This window comes from Phalacrocorax aristotelis, chromosome Z, assembly GCF_949628215.1.
Source record: "Phalacrocorax aristotelis chromosome Z, bGulAri2.1, whole genome shotgun sequence".
NCBI classification, from domain to species: domain Eukaryota; kingdom Metazoa; phylum Chordata; class Aves; order Suliformes; family Phalacrocoracidae; genus Phalacrocorax; species Phalacrocorax aristotelis.
The window spans coordinates 18,040,148-18,050,883 of NC_134311.1; the positions used below are offsets into that span (position 1 = coordinate 18,040,148).

Sequence of the window (10,736 nt, forward strand, 5' to 3'; positions counted from 1 at the left end):
GAGGCACTGCCTGTCTACTGGCTCTTTCCTCCCCATCCTCCACACGAGCTCTGGGGCCTCTGGGATGCTGAACCACAGAAGCACCTAGTACGATAAGCATCCTGCGTCTCCACAAAGCCCAGTGGTGGAGCCCAGATCTCTGCCGATGCCTCCTGTTTCCCCCCTGCCCCAGCACAATCTGAACTCCAAACAGCAAGTCTGAGGAGAAGGGGAAAGGGTCCCTTTAGACTCTGGGAGAGGAATGGCCGTGAGTGCCCAACGGTGTTATGGAAAGGTGTCAGAGCATACAAGACCTGCTGCTGCTCGAGCCTCAGCTATGCACCCCCCCCAAGGCAAACACACAGACCTCCAGCCTGCAAACACATGCCATCCCACCAGTACCAACAATGCTGCTCTCTGCTAAAACCGGGGACAGCTCAGGGTCATCTCAAGGTTTCTCCGTCTGGGTGAGTGCGATCAGGAGGAATAGACAAAACAAAGACGTTCTTCGGGTCTGAGGACAGGGAGGGAAAATTGTAAGGAGGAGCAGCACACTCAAAATGATGGTGTGTCTTCTGCCTAGGGAAGAGGTCTTTTTTTTTTTTTAAGAGAAAGAAGAAGAACAGATGCATATCACAAATACACAGCAGAGAGAAGGACACAGGAGCCAAACACACAGTTGTCAGACATTTATTATAGACACAGGGAGACACCAAAGTTAAGAGGTGGAGAGGAGCTTTGTCCTACCTTTTCTGTTTTCAATTTCTTGATTCGCCTGTGGCTCTCCTCCTCATCCTCTTCCTTCTTTACCAAAATAGAGTTCCCCATTAACCCTGGATCCGGGGTGCTTTTGCTCACCTCCCCCACAGCAGAGGAGGTGCTGTGGAAGGGGCTGCTGCTTCCACCACTGCCTCCCTTGGCCCCGAAGCCATAGAGGTGCCCAGGGAGAGCCTGGCTGCTGCCACCCCCGCCGCCATTGGGGTGGCCCTGCTGCAGGTCATGCTGCTTGTCCTTCCTGGATTTTCCCGCATCCTTATCTCGCTTGGAGCCTCTGCTGCCCGGGGCTTTACCTGGTTTCTCCTCTTTGTTTTTCCCACAAGAGGCAATGGTGGTGTTGTTGCTGGTGGTGTTATTATTGCCGTTTGGGTTACTGCTCACGCTTTGACCCAGTGCTGAATTCATGCCAGTTGCCTCTCCAGGGCGCCCTTGGACTTCCTGCCTCTTGCCAGCACTGCTGATCTCAGGAATCCCATACAAGGCAGCAGAAGGCAGAGATTTATTAGCATCCTTAGAAGTTTTACTCCTTTTCACTTTTGATTTGCTAGTCTCTTTGTGCGAGGAATTCCCCTGGGGAGCAGAGGGCTGAACAGAAGCAAATTTTAGGCCATCAGCTAAGGCTGAGGTAGCATTAGCCCCACTGGAAGCCAGACCCCCGCAATCCTTGGAGCTGGTGTTGCTGCTGCTGGTGGTGTTAGTAGAATTATTCATCTCAAATTTCTGTCTGTCTTTCTCCAAATCGGCGTCCAAATCGATTATTAAATTCCCAACACCGATTTCCCAATCATCGCCACTGTCATAAGTGTCAACCGCGTTTGGATCCACACCTTTTGCTGCAGTGGAAGTGTTCAATGACATCCTGAAGATGAGATCTCTAGAGTAAAAAACCGATGAACTTTCCTTTGGAGATGTGGGGACATTCGTTTATCTCCGTTGGGCTCTCTTAAGTTCAACTCTTCTTGTCTTCCTCCCCCAGGTGTGTCTAGGTTCACAACCCGCACTCCACATCCACCTTGTCCTGTGAGGAGGGGAAAAGTCAAATATTTCTTGTCTAGGTGTTACCAGAATGTAATACGCCTAATAAAAAGGGGGCAAGGTAGAGGGAGTGAAACCGTTCACCATTGCCACATTTTTTTCTGAAGTTTGTTAAACCAGAGGCAATGGCCGTGATGCTTTTATAGCGAGCATCTTTCATGTAGTTGTATACCAACATCCACGATCTCTCTTAAAAAGTCATATCCACAAAAAAAGAAAAAAAAAAAGGAAATAAAAAATTAACTACATGATTTAAATCCACACAGCTCAGGAAATACACTCTTAGAAGTGGTGCCTAGCTGTTGGAGCACATGTTGTAATCTAACCCCTTGGACCACCACCTAGGCACGAAAGGGAGAAAAGGAAGGACACAGATTCACTCCTCACTGCATTCCATGGATTTTGTGGCTTTAAACCAGACCCTTGAAGTTTTGTGGCTCTCCTATATTATCTTTTACCCCCCTTCCCTTCCACTTAATCTCTTGGGGGGTGGGGGGTGGGGTGGGGGGGTGGGGGGTGAAGGAGAGGGAGCGCTAAAGGAAGTGGGAAACCTAATTTTCCTTGCCACAATACAGCTTCTGTTAAAAACCAACAGCCTACAAATACAAACGTTTACTGGAAAATATTAAGCTCCATAGGTTAAAAAAAAAGGAAGAAAATAAATAAAAAGGTCTTTCTTCTTTAAAAGAAATATTCTCAAGATAACAGTTCCAAAAGCAGTTCTAATGTACTCGTAGGTCACACAATTGTTAGGTCTGTTAAATATAGTATTACTGACTGTACAGGAAACTGATTAAGACATACACTTTAAGTGATCTGCACCAAGGTGGCCTCAGTGACCGCAAATGAGTGTGTGTTTGACAAAGCTTAGTTAAAACGATTTTTAAAGGGATCTCTCCCTTTTACAGTCGACTGTCGAAATATTTATACATATATATGCATAATGCTTACCTTTAATCCTTTATCATTTTTTAATTAAACCAGCAAATCAAAATGCTGTTCCCACTCGTCTCAGCAACAACTCTGTGCCTCATTTTACTTAAAGAGCAAGTGATCAAGAAGTAGAAAGCAAGTATCATCTCAGCCAGTATAAATCGGTCAATAACATATCTCCCCCTACTTTGGCACACGGATCAGAAGTCCTTTTTTTTTTGTTTAGGTTTTTTTCCTCCTTGCTTAAAGAAAAAAAAAATGCTGAGCCTCACAACTTTACCAGTTGGTAGGTAATATTTCACATTCAGAACTGAAGCATCAAGGACCAGATTTTTGTTTGTTTGCTTTTCCTGAATAAGCACCGAGAGGTAATAATCATCACAGTAATTAAAAAAAAAAATGTTTCCCCAACTTCACACTCCGTCTTCAGCCCCGGACCTGGGAGCCATCCTGATCAGTAAGTAATGATCCCATGAAACAAACCTACAGGCGCCCGGGTGTTACAAGACAGAATGTGCTAACATCGGGATAAATTAGTGAAAGGGAGGAAGGAAAAAAAGAAGAAGAAAGGACTGAAAATCTGGGCTGGATTCCGCCTCTTAGTTGGGAAGTGGCATTTTTTTCGCCCGTCCTGACAGATCTGATTTCTTGAAGTAACTTGAGGGGAAACGGGGGGGGGGGGGGGGGGGGAGGGGAGTGGGGGAAGGCGGGGGGGCGAGGAAGAGGAGGAGGAGCGGGGGGGGGAATCACTGATCTGATAAACCGGTTATCAAAACATTTTGTGGGAGTGGAGGAAAGACAGCGTGCTCGCAAACGAAGTAAATTTTCCCAGGGATGAGATTTCTGGGAGGGGGGTGTACGCCCCCCCCCCCCGCCCCGCCTCAAACCAGCGCCTTTGAAAAATAGGAATAAAAAAAGCATAGGAACGGATCAAAGTTTCAAATTACTGTCTCGGGGAAAAAAAAAATTAAAAACCCGGGGGCTTGGGGCTAATCAGTCATGCGGTAAGTAATTCAGTAATTAGAGTCCGAGGAGATAAAGCAGACGACCTTTTTTTCAGGACAGATCGCTCCCACCTTATTGTCTCGCCAAACGTCGCAGGCTACTTCTATCCCCCTTCCCTTCCCTTCCCTTCCCTTCCCTTCCCTTCCCTTCCCTTCCCTTCCCTTCCCTTCCCTTCCCCCCCACCCCCAGAGTCAGACGGTCTCGGAGCTTTAGCTTAGTATTTTTAATTAGCCGGCGATGGGAAGCTAAAAGCCGTAATGAATTGCCGGTGGCGGGCGGGGGCGGGGGGAGGGGGAGAGGAGGGGCGCTCGCGCCAGCAACCGCCAACCCCCGAGGCGCGGCGGTTCCGTTACAGTTCAGGCCGCCCGCGTCACGTGAGCCTGGCAGGCTCCATTGGTTGTCGTGAGGACAAAAATGGGTGACAAGCGCATCCAGCGGGTACGACTCGGGTCTTTAACAGGCACAAAACACACCGCGACAGATAGATGGGCAGACGGACAGGCAGATCCCGTCAGGGCAGCCTGTCGCCGCCACCCCCGCAGCCAAGGGGTTCCCCGCCGGCACGGCAAAGCGCCCCCCACCTCCCTTTCCCCCCCCCCCGGGACGCCCTGCCGGTCTCCCGGCGCGGGGTGCCGTTACCTCGGGGCATTCCCCCTCGCCTTGGGGCGGCGGGGGGAGAAGGGCCGAGGCACCAGCGACAATCCCTCCCCAAGCCGCCCCCCCAATCTCCCGCCGGCGTCTCCCCGTGACAGGAGCCGCCTCCCGCGCCGCCGGGACCTGTCGGTACCCCATCACTCCTCCTAACGAGCGCCGTGCTCGGGGGGCCGGGGGGAGGGGGAAGTACGCACGCTTCTCTGTAATTGTGTCACTTTTATTTTTCCCCCTTGGTTAGTTAAAACCCCAAAAAGGCACTATGCTTTAACGCCCCCCGAGTGCACCGTCAAGTATGATTTGTGTGGATACGCTGCTTTCACCCTCTTATTTCCCTCGAATAATTCATCCTGCTTGTGGGGTTCTTCTTTAAAAAAAAAAAAACACCCAAAAAACAGTAGTTATCTCAATTCCCAAAACTCTTAACACTCCCCTTTGCAGAGAAAAAAAAAATCCCCTCTAAGTGCTAGAGACACACCACGCAACCGTACTTACGGTCTGTATTGGATCGAGTTGACCTTTTCCTTCTAACTGCATTGAGTGTGTTTTTGTTGCAGCCGCTTTTTTTTTTTTATTTTAGAAAAAAAAAAAAATCTAATGTCTTCAACAGATTTATTGTGTTTGGAAGAAGAGAGCACCAGATACCATGAACCTCCCTTTCTAGAAACAAAATTAAAAGGGAAAAAATAAAAACGGGAAAGAATAGAAGGGGAAAAAAAGAAAGAGGAGGCTCCGCATGTGTCCCCCGAGGGCGGGCGGGGGAACGGGGCGCTGCCCCCGCGGCGGCGGCCGGGGCGGGGGAACGAAGCGGCGCGGAGCGGAGCCCGCTCCGCCGCGGTACCTGAGAGGGACTTTTCTTTGTTCACAATGCCCTTTCCCTCCTGGCCAATCAGAACCCAGCTTTTATGAAACTGGGCCCTCTGATTGGCCCTCCGCTCCTCCTGCCTGTCGGCGAGGGTGAGAGACAGAAACACGCGCGCATACACACACACACGCACACGCACGCACGCATACACACACGCATTGTACACACACGCATTAGCCTCTCACACGCGCGCGCGCGCGCAGCCCCTCGCTCCGCAGCCCCGTCAGCCCACGCGGAGCCCCACAGCCGCCAGCCTCCTGCTGCAGCCAGATACAAATCATGTTTCCCATTTCAATTATCCTATATAACATTTAGGGCTGGGGGGGGGGGGGGGGAGGGGAAGGAAGGAAAAAAAGAAAAGAGAGGAAGGAGGGGAAAAAATAGAAACCCGAAGTGGAGAGCAGCTCTGCCAAGACTCACAAGTTGAGAGGAAGACTCCCTCATTTCGTTTTAATTTAATTTCAGGGCAGTTTTCGAAGCGATGATGAATTATTTTTCTGTGCCGATTTCAAAGAGGCAATTTAGAATCTCACTCATAATTTTTAAATGCCCCCTCATTCAAAATTATAACAGCTTGAAGCCGGCGCGAGAGGGCTGCTGATACACATGTGCGATTATTTCCGTGCTTAGCGGAGGAGAAAAGCAAACAGTGTCTGGAGGAAGGGGCTGAAGGAAGGTTCGGGGCCGGGCAGCACCCCCGTCTCTGCTCGGGGGGACACCGAGGCGCTGCTGCGCCTCCGGACCAGCCCTCCTCCTTACACTCGCTCGCTTCCCCTCTCACGTATTTTATTCCGTGGTCATTTTTACAATATGGCTTAAGTTAGGCAGGTCGGGTTCTATTCTTTTTTTTTCTTTTTTTTTTTTTTTTTTTTTCTCAGAAGGAGCAGAAAATAACCCTTTTGTTTCCAGGCTGCTGATTTACTGCTGCACGCACTGAACTGTGAATGCCAGCGACCGTATAACTACCACGTGAACATCCTTTCACAGGAATTAGTAACACAAATCTTCCCTATCGGGCTTTGTGTGGCTCGAAAATATCCCCCTTAATCATTCCTTTTGTTTAGGTTGGGAGCCATTATGCTACACCACTGCGTTAAATTGCGTTTAACCCTTCGCAGGCGGCGGTGGGGGTAGGGGATGGGGGCGGGGGTCGCCCGCGGGCATCGGGGGAGGCGGGGGGGGGCGCCGTGCGCGCGCGAGGCCGGGGGGTCGGACCCTCTCCTTTTTCATACCCTTAAGCACGGTTTACACCACACACACCCCCTTTTTTTTTTTTTTCCTTTCCCTTGATCTTACTGAGAATTATCTCTCTGTGAAAATCGATCAGGGATGTTTTTCTTGCCAAACGCACGCGTTGCCCAAGTCAAGGTTTCCGGCGAGAAGTCAAAAGCATGGCATTTACGATGTCCTGCACACCCGTGACAGGGTGACAAAACACCTCTTTGGACTTCATCCAGCTGAGCAAATTACGGGCGTTAGCGTTCCCGCGTTACGGGCTTCCCATCAAAGGGGTGATTAGTGGAGATGCAGCAGACGAGTAAAACCTCCTAAACTTGCTTGCTGCAGGGGCATCAGGGAAGGTGACCTGAGAAGGGGGGTAAAAGCCACCCGGGATGTGGCACCCGGCCGTGCCTTGGCCACCAGGCCCCTGTCACCATGGCCCTTGGGAGGCAAGGCTCCCCACGGTCCCGTCAGCCCCCCATTGCCCCTCCGGCCCTGCGCCGGGGGCACCAGGGTCACCATCACACCATCCCTCGGGAGCCCTGGAAGCGGCCGGGAAAAACCTGCTCCCTGTCTCCTGGTGTAAAACACTTCCCCTTCAGGGGCTGATAATGAAGGGTTTATTAGCAGGGATAAGTTCATTGCCACCAAGGCCCTTGATCACATTAAATTTTTAAGTGATTACAAAGGGAAAGGGAAAAGAAAAAAAAAAACAGGCACGGCATGTGGGCAGTGCAAACAAGACCTGCTGCGGTGTGAGTGCATCCCAGCCCTCCCGCCCTGGCATTCAGGCAGCGGCTAGACCGCGGCACCGTGGCAGGGAGTGCCTGCCAGGAGTCGCTTCCCAGCCCTACCCGGGCATGGCCCGCTTGATGCCCGGTGTTTGCCACTCCTGGGAAAATGATGTGCATTATGTTGTTACAACTGAAAATCACAGGTTCGCCGGGGTAGCTTTTGGGTGATTTCACTCAGTGGTTAGTGAAAATTTTAAGATCGGCACCACCAAGCCTGCTTTTTTTAGTCTACTTAGTCGCAGATCACTGTTCCTGTTTCTTTACAGTATGCATTTTTCAGATTTAGGTAATGGCCCTGATTTTTCAATATCGACCTCTGTTTAGACACGTTTCACTTTGGGCTGCTTCTCGTCTGCGAAATTACAGTCATTTTCACATTATTATACAGTGAGTAGGAGACAGTTTGTATTTAGCATTGGGTGGGGGAAGGGGTATTATGGGAAGTGATCTGCTACGGTCAGCACATAATTTCAGCCCAAAGAAAATTGCTTCTGAATAGATGGTCTGTTAACTAGCCAAGGAACAGTCACTGGGAGAGATTGCAAAAATGCCTCCGCTTTATCTGCGTTAGACCATCATTTTAATTTCTGAAAGCAACGGTCCATGGAAGAGCTGTTTCTCCAACCACAGCTGCCAAACGATGGGTAAAATATCCTCACAAAACCTCCTTAGATCACAAAATTCAGAGGGGAGCCTCCCCTCTTGCCCCTCTCCCTCACAGCTTTTATGTATGACTACACAGGGAAGGAGCCTGCCTGACGTGCTGCATGATTACCAGAGCAGGGTTTTATTTATCCATTTCCGTGGCGGCAGAAACTACAGCAAGACCCCTGGCAGGCCCGTGGGTGCATCTGCAGCAGTCGATTCCCATGAGCGGCTGCAAAAAGACCACTTAACTCACATTGTCTTGTCAGGTTGGAAACGTCCCTGTTTCACAGAGAGGCCAGTGCCCGCTGTGTGATTTAGTGGCTTTTTTGCCTTAATTTCTGCCTGCTTGCCAAATTAAATTACAACTTTGTATTCGTGTAGGTTTTACAAGACAGACAGAAGGCCAATAAATTAGTGATGTTTGTCTAAAATAGGAAATCCGTTTTTAATTAATGCAGCTGCAGACCGGTAATAATCCCAAAGAGATCCCTATCCACCCTCCCCGACCCCCCCTTTTGTTTTTTAATCTTGCCAGACGTCCACTAAGACGGAGGGCAAGAAAAATTGCTGGCAAACGTGTTTTTAGGGAAAGGAATGTGGGGCTCTTATCTTACACTCACGGAAGGTTTAAAAACACGTTTGTTATGAGGAAACGCGCTTTTTTTTCCGTCTCCCGAAGCAGCTTGGCGACAAGATCCACCAGCTTGGCCAGGCGGGAGCCCTCAGACAGCGGCGGAGCGGCGGCGAACGCTGGGACCCCCGCCCGCCCTGCCGTGCTCCGCCGCCCGTCCCGTCCCGTCCCGTCTCGACCCGCTCCCCGGCCGCCGGCGCCCCGGGCCCGGAGAGGGCAGCGACCAATCACCGCTCCAGAAATCGCTTTCCCGCCCTCTCATTGGCTGAGGCCGGGCGCCGCGGTGCGGGCTGGCGGCGGCGCTGCGCCGGCGGGGGGAGCCGGCCGGGGCACCCTCCGCACCCCCCCACCCCCACCCCCACCCCACCTCGTGTGTGTGTGTGTCCCCCGCGTGTGTCACCCCCGTGTGGCCCCCAACCCCACCCCGCCCCGGCTGCGGGCCCCCCGTGCCCAGGGGCAGGCCTCGGTGGGACAGCACAGGCTACAGCAAATACTTACGGACAACTTCAGGAAGGGCTTTTTTCGATCCTCGCCGATGCCCCTGTCCCACTAGTAGGACGAACTTCAAGATCACCGGTGTTAAATTTATTAATGTCTGAAAATGCCACGTAGTCCCACCGTCATTTGCAGCTGAGCCTTAATTACCTTCCCTCAGCCGATCTCTCCCACTGCACCCTTTGTTCCTGCGCACCGCGTTGCAGGAGCGGAGGTACGTGTGCGTGCACGCGATCTCAGCGTTACACGCGGCAGGTCTGCGAAGATTAAACCATCACTCTTTTTTCTTCAACTTCGCGCTAAAGAGAGGACAAAAATCTATTTCGAGGATTTATTTGCTGGATTAATTAGGTAAACAATGAGCGGCATTTCCCTCATACACAACGTTTTGCCCATAAGGGGTTTCTCACAGCACCTATGAAAGCAGCGCAGCGGCAGTTATATTGATCCGAAAATTTTGGATTAGCGCATCCTTACAACCCTCAGAATTTATGAATTTATCACAGCCTATGCCGCAGTCTTATGAACAAACTTTTAATTGATGTGCGCAAACTACTGGCTCTAAAGATCCGTTGTGGTTAATTTATTACAGCTTTGCAGACTGCCAGTGGTCCACAGACCTTAGTGTGGGAACTGGTGATACAAACATACAGAGAAGTCATTATACACTTAGCAGATACTACTTTTTTTTTGTTTGTTTTGACAGAGGCAATGCTAACAACGTTTTCTTCTTCTTTAGGACAGTCCATAGTCTCTTTTACATTTATCTGCATATTCACAAGGGGTCTCAGTTTGATATCTAAAGGTCAGTGTCTCTGATATTTCAGCACACAAATATAGGTTATATATGGAAACAAAGTACCGCTGTGGTGTTTACAGAACAGCAACAAAAATGGCCTGGCAACTGGCAACTAGAGGGAATTATTTATGAAAGACTCTTGTGTCTGTGTGTGTGTATGTGTGTTTATTTGGGGGTAGGAGAGGGTGTAAAAGGTAGACAGGGTAGAAACTATCAGAGCACAGGGAATTAAAAAGGAAAAGAAGAGCAACAGCTGAAGATTTAAAAAAAATCCTAACAGTGAAATGTGCTAATCAGTGAAATAAATAACATCCCAAAGGAAGTTCTTAAGTCCCATTGCACAGGACTTGAAAATTAGGCTGGAAAGAGCACTAAAAATAAATACGATGGGGAATGACTCCATTTTGGCATTAGAAAGGACCGAATAACCTACTAAGTCTTTCCCATTTCGTAACCTAATAGTTCTGTGAAGTTGTGCTGTAGAATTTGAACTACAAACCTTTTACCCAGACATTAATGGAGTCTATAGTACACTGTATAGATACTCAGTTTCTCCTCAAGTAATTTAAACAACAGCTTATTTATGTAGTGCATTGTGTAAACATTCAGATAATATTTAAAATGTGTGTTTCTTGCTTAATAGACTGTGTGTGTTGTGAAACAGGCAATACATGTTAAAATCTACGTTACAGTCTTTTGTCATAGCCTTAGTGCTCTATTACACAGTGTATTTTTTGCAGCTACTTTCATATAAAATAGATTAATGTTTCACAGTCGATTATAATTTGTAATAGAAATGATGGATGCAGATACAGTATTTTAGTAGGGCAGCATCCACATTATAGTAGTGCTAAGGTGAAAAATGTACAGACGCCAGTGGTTGGGTGCCATACTTCAGAAGTT

At 49.4% G+C, this 10,736-nt stretch overlaps 1 protein-coding gene across 6 annotated transcripts in view; it reads right to left on the reverse strand.

The window, feature by feature from the left end:
- The window catches only part of ZNF608 (zinc finger protein 608), a 92,975-nt gene extending 83,860 nt beyond the window's left edge, over window positions 1–9,115 (reverse strand). For 2 of the 6 annotated variants that reach the window (XM_075078316.1, XM_075078322.1), the window contains exons 1-2: window positions 2,743–3,389; window positions 727–1,774 (exon numbers count right to left, since the gene is read on the reverse strand). In XM_075078316.1, coding sequence (XP_074934417.1) covers window positions 727–1,614 — 888 coding nt within the window. In that variant the 5' untranslated portion in view covers window positions 1,615–1,774; window positions 2,743–3,389. Of the gene's footprint in view, window positions 1–726; window positions 1,775–2,742; window positions 3,390–3,773; window positions 3,843–4,875; window positions 5,235–9,037 lie in introns of those variants that run through there. The other 4 variants (XM_075078317.1, XM_075078318.1, XM_075078321.1 and 1 more) reach the window with 4 other exon arrangements.
- Between the last annotated feature and the right edge of the window lie 1,621 nt (window positions 9,116–10,736).